Consider the following 26292-nt stretch of genomic DNA (forward strand, 5'->3'; position numbering starts at 1 on the left):
GGCATTGTATTGACGCTCACTCGCACTGCCTCCCTCTTTATAATAAATTGTTGTAATTTGTTGAATCATCCCATTTTCAAACATTCATTTTCAACATGGCCTGTTCCGTTGACTGGTGTTGGTGTACTGCACTGTTATTATGTCTTCAGTTTATGGGTAAGCTCATTTGCACTACATATGCAAGGTAGACCTTGTTAAACTTATCAGATTAGGTCTATGTCAGTATTTGACTGCTTGTCTTGTTTTGATAGTATCATTTGTTTAGAATAATTCATATTTTCCAAGACGAATCATGATGATTATGATGTTTATATAACTTGAAAGGAAAATGTAGGCTAGGGTTTACATTGGTTGTAATAGTTGTAATATTTGCAAACATATAACAGTTTGAACATTTACTTCTTGCTAGTTTTACAAAGGGCCTTGAAGCTTGATAAGCATTTTGTTCTTGGGCTTATAAATTCCTGTAGAACCAATTTATGTACCATACATTTTGTTAACAGTGAGTCAGGTCATGGAAAATAACTGAGTGCTGTATGAGTACTGGTATTTTTACTTTCCTTTTTTTTTTACTAAATGTGTTTGATATTTTATGGGTTTTTTTTTACTCCACCACAACACCTCAGAGGCAAATATTACTTTTTACCCCAATACAATTATTTTGTCAGCTTTAATTATGAGTTAGTCTACTTTGCCGATTTAGATTATTAATACAAAACGTTTTTACTTGTAACAGATTAGGCTATTCTACATTCTGGTATTGCCTTTACACAGAGGGCAAATTCCTTTGCAAGAATCTTTTGAGGAAAATGTTTATGGGAATATCTAGATTAAGAGGGATATTAATTATTATTATTACTACTACTACTACTACTATGCTTCACCCATAGATGGCAGCATTGAGCTATTTCAAATAATGTTTGAACATGAGGAGCCCCTTTGAAACAGTTTGAAAAACAATGCCCATCCCTGTCAGTCTCATGAATTGAACTTTCATTAGGCTATATATGGCAGGGTAAAAATAAATCATTATTAAGAGCCTGTAAAGTTTTTAAAAGCAATGTCTCTTCAACTATGGATAGCCTTATTTAGCATAAAATGACTTGGCCTAGAGCAGGTTTCTTCAACAGGGGGTCCGGTGGGAGCCCTATAGGTGGTCCTCAGAGTTAGCTGCTACCTACAGGGGGGTCACCACATTTTGGAGTGATGGGAACTGTTGTTGTTATCCATCATATATATTATCAAAGATATAAGCAAAGATTAGGCCGATGTGTTAAACTATTTACTTCCATGCTAGTGTAAAATCCCTCAACAGTGGAAAAAGACATCGACGAAACAATCTGATATGGTGAGTTTATTTGAAAGCCTCCTTTTATGGAAGTCTAAAAAAAAAATCTATTTCATAGGCATATGTAGTGGGAGTCCCTGCTTCGTCTCTTTCTCAGCTAAGGCGTCCGTGGCCTGAAAAACATTGAAGAGCCATGGTCTAGAGCCCTGGCTACTGCATTGGCGTCAGTCTGAAGAATGATTACTGAACATAATAACTACAGTAGACTGCACTCTACTATTGTTGCCAGAATAGTCTCCATCTAACATGGACCATGCTACATTTGTGACGACTACCATTCACCATCCATCCCCAAGGCAAATGTAATATAGGATAGGCATGAACCCGTAATGGAGTGTACTCCCTTCAACGATGAACAGCGTGGAGACAGTTTTATAAAGTGTGCTAGTGAAAATGACAATCGATAAATCCAAAAATCCTGATACTATATGTTATGGAATACCCTGATGAATATGATGTCATAGTAATGATGTCATACACTGGCCTGCACTCCTTATTTGAGCATGCCTCACCGGGAACTCCATATATGGACATAAATGGGACACAGACAAACAGTCGGGCACAAGTAGCCTATTGCATAACCAGGTGAGGTGTGCATTCCCAACTTGCATCATTCCGAACTTGTGTGGTCTCTGAGTAAGCCGGTGCTCAAAAGGCACCAGTCTATTTCAATATTCAGATAATCCACTAGAATGGCCACACACATTCCCTCACCTTTGGTGATCTGCACCTCGACATTGTATTTTCTTATAAACCAAAACATATACGAGTCCATGCCTGTTTTTGAGTAGTGCTAACCGCTCCTACGTCTGGCTTTGTGTGTAGCCGCTGACTTCGCACATTTTTTACATTTTACATTTTATTTTTGTTATATCAATATAGGCTGCTGCTCCAATTGCATCAGAACTGGTATCAAGACATTAATGTCCATAATCTTAAAGAGGTGGTGGCATAGTTTTGTACTTTTTCTGTTTTGTATGTGTCTACTGAGTTATAGACCACATGCGTGTGGTTATAATGTGCAAATTTGCCTTCCCTGTGTATTTTTGGTTTCTTCCTGAAAGCTGAAAGTCAAAAAGCCTGATCGAAAAACACTGAGTTAATGACATCATAAACTCATCCCCTCCCCTTTTACCATACACCCAACACTGTGGGTGTGGCTAACTTCAGCTGGGTTAACACCCACCTGACAACCAGGCATGCTTAATGAACAGGTGGGTGTGGCCACATAAAAACATCCTTTTAACTCTTTACACATATTTTTGGAAAAAATCTTCCTCCTAGTATAATCATAATACCGGATCATCATGTTTTAGGGTGGGAAAAATCATGCCACCCCATCTTTAACTACTATAAAGCTACAGATTTTGGCCCTTCCCAGAATGCTATAGGCAAACCTTTCATTTCTGGATTCAAACATTGCACGTGTGAATCTAGGTGATGATAGTTCTATATGGTATCAAAAGCGCCCTCCCGACTGATCATAAAACAATGTGTGGATGGATACAAGCTGTAAATGAAAGTCCTTTATGAGTTTGCAGCAGCATGTGTGTGGTGGAGTGTTTTATTTTATGTTGTCCTATCTTTCTATGGTGACTTCTTGTTTATTTGTATTGTCTTGTTTGTGTTGTTCATTTCCTATTGTAGAATAAGATAAACCATTATTGATCTAAATGAAAACAGCACCAAGGATTAAGTAAGAATTAAACATAATCAGATTCATCTCAATGAATTTGTTTTTAAGGTGGCGGAGCAGACCAGAACTGCACTGAGGAACATATACAGATTCAAGGAGGTCATTACACCCTGACCAATGGACTGAGAACTCACAGCAGATTGATCTATCACTGCCCCCCACATTACTATCCATACCCTGCTTTGTCTCGCCTGTGTCAGACCACTGGTACCTGGATACCTAAACCGAGATCACGTAATCGTCAGGCATGTAGATGTAAGTCTTTCTAGAAATCTTTTATTTGACCATTTTATTCTATCAAGGATCATGTCAGTAAATACTCCATTGCTTAACTGATTTTCAATCTAACAATGTGATGCAATGCGTTATTAGCTTGAAGATCTGTTCTTTTAGGCAAGCAACACAGTCAGTCACCCTAGGTGGGTGCCTGGGTGCGTGGGTGAAATATAGAAAAAATAGTCGCTCCATTGATGATAAAAATATGCTCCTCATTGACTTACATTGAATGGTGAAACAGCTCTCAAAGTCACTCTTTTAGCATGTAAACAAACACAAACAAAGCTGATTCTGACAATATATGGAAAAAGGGAAAAGAAAAAAAAAACAATGTTGATTTTGCTATTTTCATTAGTAAAATACTCAACACGTCATACACATCATTGATGTGGATTCCAATCCAAGCTAATAGAAACTACAGCCTTGCTCATCCTGGAAAGTACCTGTAAGCAGGGTAAAATAGAAGCCATGAAAAGAAAAAACATGTATTACCTGAACTGTCCACAGCCATCTTCGTAGTGAGGAGTCGGACTAATTATTTGAAGATGAAACGACAATAGCACCTTTACCATTTGTCAGAATCTGTACATTTATGTACTCAAAGTATAACTCTGAGACTTGTTTCACCAATCACAATACAATGGAAGCCAATGGGGAGACTATTTTGGATTTACAATTATTAATAATACAGAGGGTGGAGCAACTATTGAAGATATCTTGTCAATATTTGGAGTTCTACATCATGGCAAGCCTCTACCAAAGTTTTATTGTGATAAAAACACTTTTTGTTTCGTTTTTCAGTGGTCGAATGTCCTGACCCAACTGTTCTGGAGCAAGGGAGTGTCTACCCTGCTGAGGAGAAGTACTATGTAAGCAATGAGACAACATATGAATGCTGGTCTGGGTACACACTCCGCGGCTCTGTCTCTCGAGTTTGCCAATCGAACGGCAAGTGGAGTGGAAAAACTCCTATATGCGGCCGTGATAGTAAGTCCTAAAACAGTCTGTGAATACTTAGTGAATACAAATAAATAGTAATTGGTGCATTTATATAGCGCCTTTATCCAAGGCAAATATATATAGTAAGTACATAGTTATCAACATAGTTATCAGTACAAGTTGAAAAAGAAATATGTCCCTCAAATATTTGTAGACTAATATTTTGTATATTTTCATACAGTGTCTGTCTCTTTCTTTCTCTCTCTTCCTCCCTCTCTCTGTATCTGTGTTTATAACAATTATTTTATCATAATGATAAAAAAAAGAAGGAAAATGAAATGTACATGGTTGCACAGCATATAGCTGGAACCTTTTCCTTATCATGTTTCATGGAAAATTGCTTATGAATTATTGCTTAATATTGGTTATTTGTACCAGAGTCATTGTTATAATTATTATAACTAGAAATACTGTTCCTACGAAACAGCGTGGGTTCGCATGTAACACCATGTATGAGCACAAAGATCTACCCTTTGGCTGCACCTCATTGGCTTAAGGGGAACACACACTGGACGCTGAGGCGGTGCGGAAGCGGCGCGCCAAAACATACGGCCAGACGTCAGACGCACGCAGCCACGGGTCTGCCGCCTCGCCTGCCGCGCAGATACGCCGCTGTTCTATTTTTCCAGCGTTGCCGCGCGGTGAAAATGTTCTCCCATGGTTCTCCCCACCGGGGGAAATTGATGTGCTGTGTACCGCGCGGCACTTCACATGCATCGATACCGCGATGTGGGGCTGCGCAGCCGCCCGCTTCCAGTGTGTGGTCCCCTTAAGGTTCCTGCCTTTGTACTGTCGAGGAGAACTTGACTGATACACTGCCTTTGTACTGTCGAGGAGAACTTAACTGATAGATTACGTCATTTTTGAGGAGAATGTGACTAATACATTACGTCATGTTTGAGGATAACTTGATAGATAAATATTGAAGATAACATACGCTTTCAGTGAGCCCACAATAATGAAGATGACATACGTGTGCTCGCTTTCAGCGAGCCCACAATTATTATTATAATATGCGTTATGAAGATGAAAAGATACAGAGAAAGCCACAACAACAATACATTATAACAGATGTACAGTTAAAATACGCTGTATTTTCCCACAGCTGACAGTAGATGTGCTGATCCTGGTGTTCCAGCTGGAGCCGTGAAGGTTGGCAACATATATGACATTGATGAGAAGGTGACATACAGCTGCAATAACAACTTAATCCTTGTGGGCTCACGTGAACGTGTGTGTCAAGAAAATGGCCAATGGACTGGGATGGAACCTGCTTGTTATTGTAAGATATCACAGGATCTAGTTTAAGGGGAAGTCCCCTTTTTAACCTTCAACACATTTATGAGCTTTGCTGAAAAATTATTATGCAAATAGGACAAATATACACGTATCTGCAAAGATTAAGATTTTATCTTACTGACATCTGACTATGGTCAGTGATTACTACATGTATGCAATCATTCTAATTGAGTTGCCTACAAGAGGTGAAAAGCACATTGCTGTTAAAATACTCTGGTATTATATTCATAATTTCATATATATCATTGTTAATTCTATTCCGTTTGTGAACTTTGCTCCCGTTACATGCAGACAAACATACATATGATACTGCAGAGGAAGTCTCTGAGGCTTTTGGTTCTTCAATCAAAGAAAGCCTCACAGAACTACAACCTGGTAAGTGTGGTATGGTCTTTACATTTTTGTGTATATAGCACAGCAATGGTGATATTGCAATCACTCTTGTCCTCGTGTGTGTCTACACAGTGTGTTCGTAGCAGCCAGAGCTCCTAGATGTATGATTGGATTGAGATGAAACATCTCACAGAGGGCCCAGGAATTTCTAATATTTAATGTAATGAAAACTAATACTAGTCTATAACCAGACATGCTTGCCCCAAGTACGTTAATAGCCAATGTTTAATTGTCAATGCCAGTGGTCAGTACAGATGTACAATTTCAGATCAGTGCTCGGTGCAGCAACTTAGTCTGACCTTAGTTTTCCCCCTATGGAACGCTCGATACAAGCAGCCCCGTAGTCTCGGTACTGCCGAGATGTCAAACGTGTCAGAGTAGGCAACTTCTGGTGGCCAGAAATACCTTATGGGTCTGACCCTTCAGAGGTCACCAGATTTGACTTAGCCAACAGTTCAGAAGTTGCTGGATTCTACTGAGCTGGACCCAACCATTCCGAGGTTGTCGGATTTGATCAAGTCCAATGAGGTTGTTGTACTGAACATTTCTGTATTCAGTTGGCCAACCCACTGAGGAGAAAAAGGAGTTGACAAATGTTTTCGTAAATTTTGGCCAAATAACAAAAATAAACAAAAGACTCTTCATCACTTTCCTGGGAAGACTGGCTGCCTAAGTTCCAGTGGTCAGTGCCCATGTGCAATGTCAGATTAATTGGTCAACCGAGACCCATATAGCCCCTTTTCCACTAGAGAGAGTTACGTCACTTGCATTCTGTAGACTACGGGTCTGGGTCAACTCACTAAAGAGGAAAATTGATTGGAATGGATGAGGATGGGCAGTTTTAATTACACAGAAATAGAACAATAATCAGGGGCAGGGTCAAAGCATATCACATCACAATGTGCTGTGAGCACGAAGATCTCCTATTTTCACCTAATTTGAAATAGGGTGTAAGCTTTTTTCTTCGTCTTTATATTTGTTTACGATTGGGGGAAGTGCATCAAGCTCTGTTAATTGCATTGAATAATTATAATTAAAATGTCATACATCAAAAAAAGAATAAAATAACTTGCACTTGAATCTTCAAAATGAACACAACTAGTGGTTTGATGGCAGAAAACGTATTTACTTAAAAATCCCAAATAAATCATATCTATGTTTTTCAGAGGACACGCAAGAGGGGAGAAAAATCAGGATACCAAAAAATGGGACACTCAACATCTACATCGCCATCGACGTTTCAGCAAGCATTACAAAAGAACAGTTTAAAGAAGCAAAAGATGCAATTACCAAACTTATTACCAAGGTGAATCAAAGAAACAGAATCAAATAATCTTTTGCCAAGTTAAAGCATCAGGATTTGTTAGAATGATTTTTAACCTTTTCTGCAAAACAACAACAAACATGAAGATTTATCACTGTCATGTCCCCATCCAGCAATCACAAACATTAATTTCCCAACATATTCACAATCACATTTGTATATACAGTCATGAATGTATTGGGATTGAGCATTTCTTTTAAAGCTGAATCATTTTGAGTAAATGCGATGTCTGATGCCCCGAAACACAACCTCCCCCCCACCAATCACCTGCTGGCAGGGGTCTATTCATGTTCCTGGGATACATTTATGGTTAAATGTCCCAGAGAAGTTTAAAGATACATCGCCCCATTGACTTTCATTTTGATGATTTTGCATGAAACTCTGGGATAATTACAGATGCCAATTCACATGTTCTGATTTATTCAATGTTGTCTAGCACAGATCTATCTATCTACAGTATTCTGTTTAACTAAAGAAATATCTTTCATGTCTATGCAGATTTCCTCTTTCTCCGTCACTCCCAATTATGAAATCCTCTTCTTCTCCTCTAACATTAAAGAGGTTGTCAACATAATTGATTTTTTTGGTGAGAACAAACCAACACTTGACGTTGTCCGGGAGGAATTGAAAAAATTTGACATAGAAGAGGGTGAGTAAAGTGCAGATTTAACCAAAGGTTCAGAATGTTTATTTTTTTTCACAAAACTGCCTGTATCTAATGTTTTTAATAATGTTTAATATAACTTTGTCATAACCCTTGTGTCATATATTTGTGTGTGTGTGTGTGTGTGTGTGTGTGTGTGTGTGTGTGTGTGTGTGTGTGTGTGTGTGTGTGTGTGTGTGTGTGTGTGTGTGTGTGTGTGTGTATCTCAGGGTTAGATGATCTTGGGACAGACCTGAATCTGGCATTTACAACGATCAGGGATAAGATGGCATGGATAAAGGTGACCACCAACGAAGGCTTTTGGGAGCATCATCATGTCATCATCCTCTTTTCCGATGGTAACTCAAGACTTTCTGACTTACTATATTTAATCATAATATCCACCCCTTCTGATAACATGGGTAATTGTAAGCTGTTATTGAGAGACAGCTAGCTCTCCCTGTTGGTCATTTTCATTTTGAATGCCACAGATGCTTTTAACAGACATTTAGCAAAAATGCAGTTATATGTACAGGGAAATTGGATTATTTATGTTATATGACCTGGTGTGCAAAAGACCCTTTGAGCTTAGTTGGAGCTACAGTTTGACAAAATGCTTGGGGGGAAACATGGATGACCATGGTTAGCGGTTAGCGCTTTGCCTGCATATAACTTTATACAAGCAACAAGCTACAGTTGTTTTGCCATGGCAGCAAAGATTCACAAAAATGTACAGGGGTAGCCTCGTGAACAGCCCTCTTCGACCAACTTCCGTAATCCTTCTGGATTACGGAAGTTGGTCGTTTACTAGGCTAACCCATGGGCAGGGACGTGCAGAGAATGTTAGAGAGGCAGGGGCTGAAAGTTCTAAAAGGGCCCTTTGGTGAAAATATCGAAAATAGGTCAGCTATTTTCGATACTTGATACCACATTGAACTAAGCATAATCAAGTCAATGCTGGAGATGTGGCGTAACGGCATGGATTTCTACACAGAGAGGGCAATTCTTTCAACATAAGATGCTGCATTCAAGTTCAGGAGAGTTTGGACAAGGCAATTCTCTTGAATGCTGCCTTCAGGTATGGCATGGAAAGAGAGCATTTGCATTTCTTTTACCATAGTAAAAACTACATTCATGGTCTGGAGAGGGCACTTTTTACAGATGGATAAAAGGGCAGGGGCTCAAGCCCCCTTTGATGTATATCTGTGCACGTGCCTGCCCAGGGGTGTAGTGCCATACATTGGTTTACAATACTTATTATTCAGCACATCTGTTATTATCTCTGACAGCTTGGTTACTGTTCATTGCAGGTGGATATAATGTGGGAGGTTCACCTAAAGCCACTGTGGATAAAATAAAAAACATGGTCTACCACAACAGAGCTGAACAACCTGACGAGGAAAAGAGAAAGGAATATCTTGGTGAGGTTCAATATTTTGTTTTGTTTCTCATGTTACGCTTAACATAAAGGTACAGTAGACAATTTGCCTAATGGGTGGTGATCCCAGGGAATCCTGTCGAACGTCAAATGCACATACCTGTACAGTATATGGACTCAAATGCAAATATATCCCCGTTAAATACACATAATATGGAGATCAACATGCCTGCACTGATGTCATACATACACAACATAAACCAAATGCACTTACAGTATATAAATGGAGCTTCGATTTTCAACATACACTGATGTCAGACACAACATAAACCGTGTCATAAATGCATATTATCGGCTATGGAGGTAGAACCATGTATTATTACAGTAGACGTGTCGTTTTTGATTCATCCCCCAAAAATGATGACGATGATGATGATGAACAACACCGATTCACGCATGTGTCCCATGGGCATATCAGTCGGATCTGCAGTGCGACATAGGTGTGTGTAATAATAACCCTGATGTATTTGGGGCATGTCAAAAAATATGCTTTGTTGTGATGCAACATGTTGTGAGCTTGTAGATCGCCTATTTTCATATTTAGTTTTTTGTGGTTTAGAAAACAACAAATCAAACCCTAGACATGTCCATATAGTGTATATGGGTGGGTGACGTGACGTAGCGTTTTCACTGTCCTCGGTGTCAAACATGTATAAATAAAAAATATATTTGTCAAAAACCTTCTGAATATTGTGCAGGACATTAAGCTTTATGTGAACTTACTCAAGATTAAAACATTTCATTCCTCATTTCTTCAGAATCTTCAACCAAACATGGTAAATGTCATCTGGTGTGACTGTCCCGACCTTGTTTCTCAAAGTGGGAACTTGAATAAAACTAAGAAAAAGAATTGCTAAAATTCATTTAAAAATGAATTTAGGCAAAAAAAATGTCTATTTGTGAGCCTATATCTTTTCAAAGTCCAAGCATAATGTTTTCAGTCATTTCTGATCAAAAAGATTTTGTCCCCCAAACCAAAATCATCTGGTGTGACACTAGTTTGGAAAAATTAAACAGGCAATAATTTGGACACCTACTGGGCTAGAGAGGTCCTTCTTCTGTAAGGCTATTCAGCACTCCCAGCACAACTGCAAGACAGGTGTCTGAGGTGAGTTATGATTTTAACATTTTCATGAAATGCCATCTTGTTGAAACTTTGACAAGTGTGGCACTTCTGGATGTCATCTGGTGTGACACCTTTTTCATTAATAAAGCAAAAGTTATTTGAAACTTTGGTCATAATTACATGTAAATCTAGGTTGTTTTGTTATAGCTAGCATGTTGTTAGCATGCTAATGTGTACCTGGTAGCCTCAAGGTAGTCCTAAATGCAGAAAACGTCATCTGGTGTGACACTTCGTCATCTGGTGTGACATATCTGCTTGTCACGCCAGATGACTTGATTGTCACACCAGATGATATATACTGTATTTTCCTACAGACATAACAATAAATAAGAAGTCCCATGTTTCTTTTGTCCATTTAAAACATTTTAACATGTTTAAAACAACGTTTTAAACATTTTTACATAATTTAATTTAGCTTCATTCGGTGGTACAGCAAATTCATCAGACAGAGCAGAAACCCCTTCACAGAAACCTAAACCTTATATTGTGGTAACACTTTATAATAACTATCCGTTATAAGCAGTTAATATAAGACACTTGACAACAGAAAATGGGTGGTACAGAAAATGTGATTTTATTATTTCCAAAATACACAAACATACTGTATAGTGATGAATGAATGGATATGGAGGAAGGGCGAATGAATCAATGAGAACTATGCATGTAAACTAAACACAGAGATTCAGGCGTTTCATTTTGGTGGCAATAGGCAGCAGGCAACAGTGCATACCGGAGTTGCCTACTCAGTCAGTGGCTCCCAGTGCTATGCCACCATTTCACAGTCCTTACGCCATGATGAGCGTGCTGTGTGGGCACACATCAAGCCAGTTATTGATGATTTCCGAGGAAAACAAGACAATGCAATTGACACCCTGCATGTCCTCAGTGATGGGCCAGCAACCCAGTACCGGAATCGCACAAACTGCTTCCTCATGAGCAGCATTCCTTATACATGGGGATTCAAGAGGGTCACCTGGAACTTTTCAGAGCGTTCCCATGGAAAGGGCGCACCTGATGGTGTGGGAGGGGTACTGAAGCGTAAGGCAGACATGTATGTCCTCGGAGGCAGTGACCTACAAACACCGAGGGATCTGTGTGAGTATTTACAGAAGTCCTCTGAAAAAGTCACTGTCATGTGGATCGAAGAAGAGAAGATATCCAACATGGATGAAATGGTCCCTCCATCAGTGCGTCCAGTGACTGGCATCAGCACTACGCACCAGGTTCTTTCTATCTTCCCGGGAAAGATAGTTTACAGAGACCTGAGTTGTTTCTGCCAGTTTCCTCAGATCTGCACCTGTCACAACCCACGGAAATTACAGTTCGACCAAGTCTCCAGGGCTGAGGTGCCAGGTGACAAGACAAGTGATGAGTAAGTATAACTAAATCATTCACTTTGCCAATTTTATGATACCTGTAATTGTACCTGTTTAATGACAATAAAGTAACTTATGTCATCCATTCATTCCTTTTCTTCCTTAACTAAGTGGTGGCCCATCTGCGGAACTGCCCCCTTCCCAGGTCAGCTGCAGGCCCAAAACAGCTTCCGGAGCTCAGTGAGTATAACATACTTGGCAAACTTGAGGACTTGCTAGTAATTACATTTTACTACTAAAAACAATCTACCTGACAAATAAATTACATTTAAATGTCTCCTCCTGAAGGTCTTCTACTCAGGTGCTGGACACAAGTGCATGCATCTATTGGAGAGGCCCAAGCTGAGGATTCAGACACCTCCTCAGATGAATACACACAAGGACAGTTTGTCATAATCAAATATGAGGGAAAGCCATATGTGGGGCAGATTGTTACCATTAATAAGGAGGGGCTAGAGATAAACTGCATGAATCAACTTGGAAAAATGAAAAATGGTTTTGTCTGGCCAAAGGGGCGAGACTGCATTTTCTACAAAGAGCAGGAAGTTGTCTGTGGCATAGCAGAACCGCAACAGGGCAAACGGTTTGCTACCCTCACCAAATGTGACTGGCTGATGTACAATACAGTCTAAATGTCTAGATACCCTCACCAAATGTGACTGGCTGATGTACAATGCAGTCTAAATGTCTATTCTAATCTAATCTAATACTTTTGTACTTTCACTCACTGGACTGGACAATGAGGTAAGGTAGGACCCGAGACAAACATAGCGAAAATAGCTGATCTACAAGCTCTCAACGCATTGTGCTGCGAGAGCTTGTAGATCAGCTATTTTCGGAGTTGCACAACCCAGCACTCTTTAGCTAGTGGAGATGTGGTGTAACGACATGATTCGTAAATAAATTTGTTCAACTCAAAATGCTGTGTTCAAGTTCAGGAGACTTCGGAAAAAAGTAATACACCTGAATGCTGAGTTGTTTCCAATAATTGGTGTTAATAAAATGTTGCCTTGGCTCCCAGTGTGGCTATGCACCTTATTGTCTCTTTAAGATCCTTCTGCCGTGGGCCGGCAGAAGACTTAGGTGTGCGTAGCATTCCTGTGCACATCCTCATCATCCATCTACTACTACAATTCTTTGTTATCCTATGTTAAGGCCCAACAATACTATCCTGTTCAGAAATATTAAGGCCATGTTATTTAATGTTAAAGCAATTTTACTGTTGCTGTTTTTCCTGGGTAATTGTTTAATCAATCAGTAAAGTTCAGTACTCACTAATAGGTAGGTTAAAACACAGTTTGCTTTGACACATGAAGATATGGTCATCTGGTGTGACACTAAGTCATCTGGTGTGACATTCCAAATAGTGAGAAATCATACCTTTATTAATGATGAAACCGAAAAAATGTGTATGGTTTACATAGAAAATAGTATCAGGAAGAGTCACAAATATTTGTGTAATTTTAAAGAAAGTTTTTGTCAGAATAAAATTAAAATATGTTGAAAGATCGACAACATGGGCCTCACACAGAGTGTTGATTATGAAAAAAATATACAGATTCAATTAATTTTCACAAAACTATAGTGGATCACAGGTTAGTTATGATAAAGGACTTTGATAAAGTGAGTAACTTAAGAAAGGTGTACTCCATTTTCATTTTATGAACAATTATTGTCATGTCACACCAGATGACGGTTTTAGGCACAAGTACAACAAACTGCTCAATAAAGTCTGATTCCAATAAAATATCTAAAAACAAAATGTGTTTCCATAAAGTTGAGAGTGAGTAGAACAAAAGTAAATAATTTTTATGCCTGCTATTTAAAGTTTTTTAAAAAACATGTTTTTTGGGGCGTCACGTCACTGACCCATATACTGTGTATACTGTCGGTCCACACACACGCACGCACGCACGCACGCACGCACGCACGCACGCACGCACGCACGCACGCACACACACACACACACACACAGACACACACACACACACACACACACACACACACACACACACACACACACACACACACACACACACACACACACAAACACCCATGAACGCACCCATGAACGTACCCACACACTGGCTGCAGTGGTGGCAGTAAAGTGAACATTGTAAAGTGCAGTATAAAAGTGGTAAGAACATTTCTAGTTCAGAATATCTTATGGCTTGGAAAGAAACTGTTCCTGAGTCTGCTGGGTGTGGACCCAATCCTCCGGTACCGCTTACCAGATGATTACAGAGTGGGGTGACAAAGATCTTTAATGATCTTCTGGGGATTCAAGTGTGGGGATTTAAGGGGAGCAAATGCTAATTTTGTGCAATTTTGACTTAAAGCGCAAACTTTTGCACAGATGTAGCCCAGGGCTTGCTCTAATGATTTAGCTAGGGCGCCCGAGTCTGCGACCTTCGGGGTCGCCACAGCGGACAAATCAAGTTGGGTTCCCATTGACTTTCTATACAGGAGGAAAATACCCAGATTTTTTTTTCTTTTCTGGGTATTTAAGGAGGATCTGAGGGGTCTAACTAGGGGTTTGTCATGATGCTGAATCCATTGCAGGCATTTGTTTTGCACAAAAAACATTCAGTGGGCTAGAAATGGCCTCAGAAAACAATACACGTATGGGTGAGTATTCATGTTAGTCGGAGGCCTTAGGGTTTTTTTTTCTCGTGCTAATCAGTCTAAAAGTGCAACATTTTGCACAGATGTAGCTCAGGGCATGCTCTAATGATTTAGCTAGGGCGCCCGAGTCTGCGACATTCGGGGTCGCCACAGCGGCCAAATCAAGTTGGGCTCCCATCGACTTTACTGATGAAAAGTGATGAGTCATCACTTTTCAGGGTTTTGTGGGTGCTGTGGTGACCCCGAAGGTCACCGACTCGGGCGCCCTAGCTAAATCATTAGAGCATGCCCTGAGCTACATCTGTGCAAAATTTTGCACTTTTAGACTGATTAGCACGAGAAAAAAAACCCTAAGGCCTCCGACTAACATGAATACTCACCCATACGTGTATTGTTTTCTGAGGCCATTTCTAGCCCACGGAATGTTTTTTGTGCAAAACAAATGCCTGCAATGGATTCAGCATCATGACAAACCCCTAGTTAGACCCCTCAGATCCTCCTTAAATACCCAGAAAAAAAATCTTTTTCTGGGTATTTTCCTCCTGTATAGAAAGTCAATGGGAGCCCAACTTGATTTGGCCGCTGTGGCGACCCCGAAGGTCGCAGACTCGGGCGCCCTAGCTAAATCATTAGAGCAAGCCCTGGGCTACATCTGTGCAAAATTTCGCGCTTTAAGTCAAAATTGCACGAAATTAGTATTTGCTCCCCTTAAATCCCCACACTAGGGGGGGAGTTCTCCTTGTGATATAGAGGTACTGGATGGCTGGTAGATCAGACCTGATGATCATGTGCTGCACTGTTTTAACCATGCTCTGTAAAGCCTTGCATTCATGTTGTGAATACACAACCTAATGTCATGTTTAATTTTGGCAACAATTCCTTGCAGACATTTATGTTTTCGGCATTGGAACTGATATCTTTGAGGAGGAACTAAAGCCTCTTACAGCACCTCAGGACAGCACTGAAAAACATTTCTTCAAACTAGCGGAAATGGAAAACTTAGACGAGGCCTTTGACGACATTATTGGTGAGTGCTCTGCTATACTATCTATCTATCTATCTATCTATCTATCTATCTATCTATCTATCTATCTATCTATCTATCTATAGCCTATGTATCTATAAGGATAGCCTACATTTAGAACATACTCTTATTAAATCTGAAAAAAATAAATGAATGAATGAATCATGGTTAATACTATCTATCACACACGCACACATGCACGCACGCACGCACGCGCACACGCGCACACACACACACACACACACACACACACACACACACACACACACACACACACACACACACACACACACACACACACACACACAATAATGTATACTTTATACTGTGTATTGTATCTCCAATATACTTCAAATACATTTTGGCTGCATGGCCCCAGTAACCAAAAGTTTCCTTTAAATCTATTTTCTATAGATGAAGCCTAGAGAGCAGATCACATTTATTTTAACGTGATTCATGTTAATCAACATTTTTTAGTTAAACCTGATGTCTTTTTTGTGTTTGATTTCTTTCTTCCTCATGCAGATGAAGGAGAGGTTGTTGGTTTATGCGGTCTTCACATTGACAAAGATAAAAATGTTTATCAAAGGGATTGGGCAGCGTACAAGTATCCATGGAAAGCTGAAATTAGTATTAAGGTATTTTACATTTTATAGTTGTTTGTTGTATGTTTTGCACCCTGTCTTTCTGTTCGCTCCTGCGCGCGCACCTGTAGGCCGACGTTTGCAAAACAATTGTTTTTACGCCGACACATTTTGTCCAAACATCACGACCTCGGTACACATTATCGCTACAGTCAAGTGATCAATACGGATCCGTCCGATTTATTCATATTCCATCCTTGAATTTCCGAACATTTGCTGGCCCACAATAACCTACCTGACCTAGTTGAGACCTCTGCTCCGAGGAGCACTTTTTCTAGTTATATTTGTATTGTTTTAGTTAAGTAAGAGTTGTTCTGATACAGATACAGTAGGCCTACCAGTATCGGAAAAGCTACCGATACTGCCTAAAATAGTATCATTACAATACCACATAATGTATGATATATCATTTACAGTGATCAATATTTTCTTTTTGTATTTTGAATGATTGAATAATTCAAAAGTGCACTTCTCACACTTCCCCCTTAACTCTGAGAGTGTAAGGGTGACATCAGTGACATCTGACTCATTTCAGTAAAATGCAAATATTATTACATAATAAACTAATACTATAATAAAATGGTTAATATAAGAGACATGTCTACATAAACTATTCTACACAGTATATTAATAGTATGCAGAGTGCATGTTAAATTTACATACATCCTATATGTTCAATTTAGACAAGAAACTGCCTTGGTTCTCTGGTGAGCAGCAGATTTGTCTTGACTGCTGCACACTGCATCAAATTTGACGATACAGCTGCAGATATCAAAGTGTACACCAGTGATGACCAGGGTAATGTGTAACATTTATTTGCCTTTATGCTTAAAGGGATAGTTCAACCTTTCTTCTATTGATTACTCACCCCATGGAGACTTGAATTCATGGATATTTTATAGTTTTTGTCTCATTCCTAAGCCAATAATTTGATGACCAGCAGTGGTTCTCTATGGAGACACAAAGTGCCTTCTTCGTCCCCTATGGAGACACAAAGAGTCTCCTCAAATTATTGGCTTAAGAATGCGACAAAGACTAAATAATATCCATGAATTCAAATCTCCATGGGGTGAGTAATCGATTATCCCTTTAATATTTACAGCATTCATACTGTGGATTATTTTTTATATTAAAGGAGCTATTGTCAACTTTTTCTTGAAAAATGGATGCTAAAATAAAAATAATGTTTAAAAAATATTTTATAAAAAACAATAAGCTTCATATATGTGTTTCTATTCAAAAATAAAATATTTTCGAAACATTATTTTTATTTTAGCATCCGTTTTTCAAGAAAAAGTTGACTATAGCTCCTTTAACCCTCACTGCTGGTAGCTAATTCATTTCATAGTCAGACTCAGGATTAGCATAACCTAAACATTTCTGTTAGCTGTAACATGCACATTTTCTCTTGATCTTGTCCCCTCACAGCTAGACTAGTAGACAGAATCTACCCTCATCCGGACTACAACATTAAAAAAAGAGTGAATCAAGGAGTGTTAGAATTCTATGACTATGATGTGGCTCTCCTTAAACTGACAAAAAAAGTCATCTTTTCTTCTCATATCAGGTAAGCATTTGCAAAAGTGTATTTACATTTACTTCTTTGAATTACCAGCAGTTCTGAGTTGTTCTTTGTCCCAAATCGTGAGATTGTTATGTGTGTTTGTCCATGCAAAATGGACAGGCCATCAAATACTTATTACGTATCCGTATGTCCCTTTTCTGATTGGACAATCTAATGATGAGAAGTTATGTGGGTGGGTCTATCATGTGATGTCATGTGGGTCTATCATCATCAGCACCGCTCACTTCACACAGGTGTGATTTTCTTACAAGAGAGTGAAATCTAGGCCTGATCATCTATTGTATACAAACAGTACAATACACACACACACACACACACACACACACACACACACACACACACACACACACACACACACACACACACACACACACACACACACACACACACACACGCGCGCGCGCGCGCGCGCGCACACACACACACACACACACACACACACACACACACACACACACACAAAGGAAATGACAGGCAGGACTCAGGAGGATGAGGGCAAATATGGACATACATGACGCCAGCTCAAATTGGCACATCACAGGACTGAGGTGAAGGGAGATAGAGAGGGAGGAGGAGGGAGAGAGAGCCTGTTTCACCTGAACCTGAACATGCATGTCCAGGGACATGCATATATCCCTGCTGAACAACCTATGGAATATTACGGATAAACTGTCATTATACTTCCCTAATGTTTGTATCATTCTCTCAATATGTCATGACCTTTTTCCCAGGCCCATTTGCATACCTTGCACTCAGGCAACCAGCGATGCTCTGAAGCTGGTTGGTGTTTCCACCTGCAGGCAACAAGGTGACGTACTGTAACCCACCAAGACATCATAACGCCTTAATGTTACAATGACTATTACAGTGTTACAATAACAACGTCGTTTATCAAGCACAAAAAGGCTGAGCTTCACAACAAAACAGCTGTAGATAAATCAGAGAAGAAACCCGACAACTAAATTACATTAAACTGATAACTACTCTATAGTTAAAAATAATAATATATATGTTTTAATAGTTATACTTTTGATAGTACAATAAAAGTTAAACTACAATAAAATATTATTACAATTATATACACCTTATACACCTATACACCATTGATCAAATCATTTGCATGCTATCCCATGAACACTATGTATTCTCTTAATACAGAGGAGCGATTGTTGAACAAAGAACTTGAACAACTTACCTTCCTGACCGTCAAGAATAAAAATATAGAGGAAAAAGATGTCCACGCCAAGCTTGGCGATAATGTAAGTTTTTTTTGCCTATACTTTGTGCATTGTACACATTATAGTACACAGTAAAATACCACTGGACTCATGCATTTTGTTCCATTTGTAAATCTGCATAGTTAAATTAAGATTTTTACTGTGTATACGCTTTCATATAGCCTCATATTCCTTATAAATACTGTATATTGTACTCATACATGTGCATATGTGCACATTTGCTCATATGCTAAATTTTGATTTAGTTTTAGTCATAGTCTTTTAAATAAACTTTTCGATACCGATTCTCTGCATTGTAAAGCGATACCAGATACGATACAAAGCCAAAACGAGGGGCGCCTGGTGGCCTAGTGGACCAGGCGCATACCATATAGGCATTGCCATTTCGGCATCAATGCCTGTTGGCGTCGCTGGTTCGATTCCCGATCCGAGCGACCTTTGCCGCATGTCACTCCCTGTCTCTCCCCCATTTACTGTCAGTCTACTATCCTATCCAATAAAGGCAAAAAGCCCCAAAACAAATCTTAAAAAAAAAAAAAGCCAAAACAGTACGATATATGCTTTTGCATATCGATATAGTAGATCATTGCAAATTAAAATACATTTTTCAATTCAGTTACTATATCGTTACACCCCTATTCGTCAGTGAAAAAAGGGGTTTTCGTCATAGTTTTTGTCGACAAAATGAACACTGCTAACTGTACCTCTGTTGTTGTCCTGTTCTCTGATGCAGAGACCTGATTGTATTAAAAATGCAAAGCATGCTTATGGAATAACTACAAATGATGAGACCGTGGCAGTGACTGATAACTTCATCTGCACTGGTGGCAAGGACCCAAGAATAGATCACATATCATGCCCAGGTATGATCCACTATTATCTCCAGATCACGTGCAAACGTGACAGCATATTGTGTGTATTGTTCACTTATACGTATAGCTCAAGATTCCTCATATTTATTATTTCTGAATCAAGAAAACAGAAAATGCCATTTGGTTGTCTGCTTCTTGTATTTAATATTTTTTGTTGACATCCTACTTCTGTGTGAACATTTAAAAAAAAAACTAATAAACACTGAGTCATAAAGAAAACAGAAAATGAATGTACTGTATGTATCTATGCGTCTGTTGCCACAGGGGACTCTGGTGGAGCTGTGTTCAAGGAGTATGAGCACCGCACAATACAGGTAAGCAACTGTTCATTGATGTGTATTAGATTCATATCAGAAAATGGTGGGGTGGTGGTGGGGGCAAAGTGGGATTCATTGGACCATGTATCAGTTTTAGTTTTTCTTTAAACGTTTAACCACATTAATTAACTCTGACGTCAACATTTTGGGCATGTGGTGAAAATAGCTGATCCGCAAGCTCCCTTGAGCTTGCAAATCAGTTATGTTCACTATTTGTTCTTAGTGATCGCGACGCACGGTGATCGAGACGCACGGTGGACGCGACGCACCGTCGGGGAGTGTGTGTGTGTGTCTCTGTCTGTGCCAGTGACTGCTTCCACACAGAACTGCGACCAGAAACTTGTAATCAACATTAAACAGCTTGGTGAAATCAGTGCGCTCGTGCGTGTGTGTGTGTGAACTTCGTTTGAATCGTTTCAACTGCTGCACGGATTGGATATTCGTTAGACCCACCCCACCCCCACCCCCACCCCGCGCGCTCATTGGACAGCCGAAAATAAAAACCGATTCATGTACTAAGCTCCAGACCAGAGAAAGAGTCCACTCTGAGAGTGGGCGGGGTCTCTGGTCTGGAAGCAGGCTAATTTGTTCTACGATTAAGTACTGTATATACTGCAGGACTTTGGTGAAACAACTTTTAAGTAATCTGTTCATACAGTCAGGGATCATACAGTCAATGTAAAATCTGGCAAACATCTGAGAAACATCCCACTTTTATCTAACACGATATATGCTCTGATGTTAAGAAAGAAAAGAAAAGAAAAGTTTGTAATGTTTGATTGTTGCTTAAACTGACCTGCACACTTGAAGGGAGACAGAAAGTTAGGAAAACATTTGTCACAACTGGCCTAGTCAATACATAGCAGAGTAATTAAAGACAATTAAAGACAAAGACTCTGAGTGCAAGCTGATGTGTCATAGTTGAGTACTAAAAATGTCTATCTGATGCACAAAAAAAAGTATTTGTTCAAGAATTTAAGTGATCCCTTTTAAAGTGCTGGCTGTGTAGATACTCACATAACTAAAACCTCAACAGACAGGCCCTGCACTCTAAAGGCAGCTACACACTGTACCACTTTTAAAGTCATCTGGGAGTCATGAGATTGTTATGCATTTCACATTACATGGTTTCATTACAGGTTTCCTTCTTGAAATCGGCAGTAATAATATCGTTGTGGTTTTCACACAACACGATTGATCGCTGACAAGGGATCACACACTGCAAGATTTCAGCTTGTGATCCAGAACTGATACATTTTCATTTCTATATTTATTTTTCCTATATTCCTTTCCATTCCATTATCGCATCACCAACGTCTATCTGTTCGCGAAAGGGTGCAAGGTTCCTGTGAAAGAGACTATAGTCTTATAACTGTCCATATACATTTCTGTTGTATGTTTTGTGTTCTGTGAGCTGTTGGTGTCCCTTATTGGGCCAAATAAAGTATTGAACTCATAATAAAGTTTTCTTGACAGGTTGCAACGGTCAGCTGGGGAGTACATGACATGTGTACAACTGGAGAGACTCTGCCTAGGTCAAACAAAACCTCCAGAGATTTCCACATCAATCTTTTCAGAGTTGTACCTTTTCTGAAGGGGATACTTGCTGATGACACCCAGTTTGAGTATTCACCAACCCTGTTTTTAGATAACTAAATGTATTGACATGTCTGTTGATTGTTGTGTTTATTTGGTTTCTGTATCTTTCGAGGTCTTGCTAGCCTGCTAGGCATGTCTGATACACAATTGATTTCACCATCAGTAAACAGATTAGTCCTTTTACTTAGTTGTCGTTTATAATCATTGACAATGTTTTAAACAATAAGGAAATGTGAATTACTAAGTCATGTTTTTTTAAGGGAGGCCATCCTGTTTATTTCACTTGACTTTGATTTGATTTAGATTTTACTTTATTGTTCCCTTAGGGAAAATTGTCCTCTGTCTTAAACCCATCGTAAGGAGCAATGAGAACCTCTAGTTGTTTTTGCCAGAATGTGAATCTGAAAAGTGTTATCAGGCAATAGCCTACAAGAGTACATTGTTCTCTATACATTACTGGTTCACCATACACCATGAGCTACAGTAGAAGCTGGTCAAATGGCCATATCTGAATCAAATTGTGTGCACCCAAACTACAAGCAGGATTTGGGGTTGTTTGATTGGTATGCATAGTTGCACACTTTTTATTTTTAACATTCCTTCCTTTTTAACCTGTAAAGATGGTTTTATGTGTTTTTTTGCACCTTATGTCTAATCAAGCACATACCTGCCGCTATTTGAACCTACCAATGTGTTACCCATTTTCACACCTTATGCTTAAAGTACACTGTTTCTGCTGGTCTTATGTGTATATTGTATTGTATATGTAAATAACATTTTCTTTTTATGTTCTCTTCCCCACTCCCCCCACATAATTTTTCGTCTTCTCCCTTTCTGATGGAGTTTACGCAAAAACAAATTTCACCCACTTCTTTACATCTATCTGTAAACCAGTGATGTGACAATAAAGTTGATGAGTTCATCATCATATCCTTTTCTTAACCAGTCTCAAAGAGATTAAAGTCACAAGAGTGACTGGACCAAGAGAGCAGCATGAACATTGTGATAACAATAAACAAACAATACTGTACAATACAAAGAGACAAATACAACTATCACACACCACAACCAAGTGAACACAATATGTCCATTGTCCATCATGGAAATACATAAAGTGGGTAAAATCTACATTTGAGAACAGACTGTAAGAACCCTTTATACAAGGAGGGCAGTGACTTCACCGTGGTCACTCTGGGGTTGGTGTGAGTGAGGGGCAAAATGTGTTGTTTTGCTAAGATTGCTAAGCTGAAACGACAGAACTTCTAAATACGGCACATTTAGAACAGTGACAGGAGAGACACAGCTGACTGAGCAGCGTTTGGTTAAACAGCGTGTTAAACAACAATCTGAGCTGTCTGTGAAACAGCCAATCAGCGACGCGGCACAGACCCATGTGAGTCAGTGTTACGCCAAATGTGTTACTTACTACTTTTTGTGACCTGCGTTCATGGATGGAACAGGAGGGAGGAACTATAGGAGGAAGGAACTGAAGTCAATAACAAAATGTATATATTAGAGCAACTGACGGACGGACGGACAGACGGACAGACATGAGGACGTTGGATTCTGTTACCACCACCACCCCTCTCTGCCATCCCAGTCTACAGTAGCTTGGGTCAGGGTCAAATTACTTGGAAGGCCCCTGTCCAGTCCTCTATGTGTGCCGACGCAATGCGGACCAGTAGTCTGGCATTACTCCAACTTGGATCTTTCAGCTCAATGTTGAATTTTCAGTTTCTCTGAGATGTGGCTAATGTACAAGCCATAAACATGCTTGCCAATTAAATCCAATAGAATCTGTTTTGAACATGACCACAAAAGACATTGCTGCAAGAGAGCAATATACTATTAGATTAGTGACATTAGAGTATATCTATAATCAAATAACTCTTTATTGTGTAGTGGCAAGCAAGGGAGGTGTGTGCAAACAAGTAGCTAAAAACTCTGATTCCTAATCTAACATGTCTGTCCATCTATACTATAATTTTGCGAATGTCTGTCTGAGTGAGTGAGTGAGTGAGTGTCTGTCTGTCTGTATGAAACAGCGTTTCTCCTCGGTGGCTGGAGCAATTGATCTGAAATCGCATCACCATCAGCATATGAACACACCTGACATAACTCTGAAGCCCGTTTGTCACTTTCACAAATCGTGTGCTGTATAATAGCATTTTTATGGTGTATCTATATCTATTTAGCCTACAGTACCTTTTGTGACCACACATGTTAAGGGAGGGGCGCTGTTGTTCAGGCCATGCACAATCACACACAAACACACACACACACACACACACACACACACACACACACGGGGGGGGGGGGGGGGGGGGGTGGAATGTGTGTGCGTGCAGGCGGGCAGGCGGGCGGGCGGGCGGGGGGGGGGTTCTGGCCCTGTTACAGATGTCGTCCAAAATCATGCAGATCGGTACACAGTATCTCTGTAGCCGTTAAATGGAACGGGTATTTCTTACATTGATGCTCCTACATATTAGCATGCAAGCACCAGTTAAAGTTACTTTCCATCCCTCATATACTGTGTGCACAGTGCACATCCCATAATCCACACACTGCACATCATTTCGGAGCTCATATCTTTGAACGGGTAAGGGCTAGTCTATACTATAATTTTGCGAATGTCTGAGTGAGTGTCTGTCTGTCTGTCTGAGTGAGTGTCTGTCTGTCTGTCTGTAACAGCGTTTCTCCTCAGTGGCTGGAGCAATTTATCTGAAATCGCATCACCATCAGCATATCAACACACCTGACATAACTGTGAAGCCCGTTTGTCACTTTCACAAATCGTATGCTGTATAATAGCATTTTTATGGTGTATCTATATCTATTTAGCCTACAGTACCTTTTGTGACCACACATGTTAAGGGAGGGGCGCTGTTGTTCAGGCCATGCACAATCACACACAAACCCACACACACACACACACACACACACACACACGGGGGGGGGGGGGGGGGGGGGACAGTATCTCTGTAGCCATTAAACGAAACGGGTTTCTTACATTGATGCTCCTACATCATGCAAGCACCAGTTAAAGTTACTTTCCATCCCTCATATACTGTATGCACAGTGCACATCCCATAACCCACACACTGCACATCATTTTGGAGCTCATATCTTTGAACGGGTAAGGGCTAGTTAATCTAACACTAGTCCTGTGCCCGGGGGGGTTGCACAGGGGTGTGCACAGTATCTGAGGGATTGAATGTAGGAGTCTCAGAAATGATGTTGGAGTGCCCGTTGGGCAGATCTTTATGCCCATACATGGTGATCTGTGTCCAGTCCAGTCTGTGATGTCAGTACTTAAGAGTATGACGTCAGAGTATGACGTGATCGACTAAGGGAGTCTGCAGGTTAGCTACTCACCCGCGTCACGGTTACTGAGTTTAAGCTTAGGGTTAGGGTTAGGGTTAGGTTTAGGCATAGAGGTTAACATTCACCCACGTCGGCAGCTTAGCTAGCCTACTCACCCATGTCGTCAGGTTAGCTTTTCACCAGGTTAACATTCACCCATGTCGAAAGAATGAACCGTCAAACAGATGCTATGTCGCAATATCAACACGCTCCCCCCTATAGAGCTGGGTCTGCCTGATGTTTTTTGTTGCCAATGTTACAAAGAATTGCTTGCTCAGGGTCTCTCTACATGTAAAGTGTCTTGAGACAACACTTTAATAAAATGGAATTGAATGAATGTCCCAAATCCACGTGCCATATGAACATTATATTTGTAGTTGTGATTTCTTGCAAGGTTGAACAAGTATTAGAAGCAAGTGATGGGCAAAGACATTTTGCATGGAATATTTAGTTTGAAAACATATTTGCACATGTCTGGAGACAAAGAGATCGACCTCCTCTGAGCATGCAGGAAAAGTAAAGGGAGAGGTAAAAACTCAACCCCAGTGGTGGGTCATGTGCTAGTTTAACCTCTGGGGACCAAAACGCATGACTCAAGGCATGCAGGCAGGATCAACTTAAAGTATTTATTAAACAAACTGAACAGGTACACAGGTAGGTAGGTGAATTTATGACTTCAGATGGCTAACTGCCAAAAATAACAGACTCTCCTCTAAAGGTCAACAGACTCAAACGCACTCAAACAGGGCTTATAGACGTAGGTATTATTAGCACACTGGTGAATTCAACAGACAATTAGGAAACGATTGGCAAAGGGACTAACAGGACACAGTTGGAGATAATGAATAATCACAGGGATGTGAGACACAGCAGGTAAACAGTAACCCCATTCGTTTACTCACTTTACTGTACAGCTACTCTCCCTGGGGTCAGTTAAAACATATCGTCAACAGCTTATTTCACATACATAAATACATACATACATACCATTCATACAATTGTTACGCCCCCCATTCTAGGGTTAGGGAAATAACATAAAATGGAAAATTACAATTGCTCTTATAAAAATATGTGAATTTATTAACTGAAAAATAGATAATATTTACA

At 39.8% G+C, this 26292-nt stretch overlaps 2 protein-coding genes across 2 annotated transcripts; both read left to right on the forward strand.

The window, feature by feature from the left end:
• LOC308305062 (complement factor B-like) lies at positions 1-22747 on the forward strand. The gene is made up of 18 exons (XM_080749710.1): positions 1-156; positions 3093-3299; positions 4122-4307; positions 5425-5601; positions 5910-5993; positions 7178-7317; positions 7834-7984; positions 8209-8337; positions 9289-9399; positions 15430-15570; positions 16093-16205; positions 16895-17009; positions 17640-17778; positions 18528-18604; positions 18955-19055; positions 19768-19897; positions 20171-20220; positions 21700-22747. The coding sequence occupies exons 1-18, from the start codon at positions 96-98 to the stop codon at positions 21877-21879; spliced, it is 2292 nt and encodes a 763-aa protein (XP_080605836.1). The 5' UTR covers positions 1-95; the 3' UTR covers positions 21880-22747.
• On the forward strand, positions 11200-12558 carry LOC308305066 (uncharacterized protein). Its single transcript, XM_080749714.1, has 3 exons — positions 11200-11914; positions 12030-12098; positions 12207-12558. The coding sequence occupies exons 1-3, from the start codon at positions 11475-11477 to the stop codon at positions 12262-12264; spliced, it is 567 nt and encodes a 188-aa protein (XP_080605840.1). The 5' UTR covers positions 11200-11474; the 3' UTR covers positions 12265-12558.
• Positions 22748-26292: the final 3545 nt, after the last annotated feature.

This window comes from Nannobrachium achirus, assembly GCF_963921795.1.
Source record: "Nannobrachium achirus genome assembly, chromosome: 19".
Taxonomy (NCBI): Eukaryota; Metazoa; Chordata; class Actinopteri; order Myctophiformes; family Myctophidae; genus Nannobrachium; species Nannobrachium achirus.

Bases quoted from the DNA above. Each gene is read 5' to 3' on its own strand.
- LOC308305062 (XM_080749710.1), top strand. From the start codon at position 96: ATGGCCTGTTCCGTTGACTGGTGTTGGTGTACTGCACTGTTATTATGT. The intron at 9,400-15,429 runs GTGAGGTTCAAT...AATTCCTTGCAG, and splicing joins AAAGAGAAAGGAATATCTTG to ACATTTATGTTTTCGGCATT. The intron at 17,779-18,527 runs GTAAGCATTTGC...CCTTTTTCCCAG, and splicing joins ATCTTTTCTTCTCATATCAG to GCCCATTTGCATACCTTGCA.
- LOC308305066 (XM_080749714.1), top strand. From the start codon at position 11,475: ATGAGCAGCATTCCTTATACATGGGGATTCAAGAGGGTCACCTGGAAC. The intron at 11,915-12,029 runs GTAAGTATAACT...TCCTTAACTAAG, and splicing joins GGTGACAAGACAAGTGATGA to TGGTGGCCCATCTGCGGAAC. The intron at 12,099-12,206 runs GTGAGTATAACA...CTCCTCCTGAAG, and splicing joins AAAACAGCTTCCGGAGCTCA to GTCTTCTACTCAGGTGCTGG.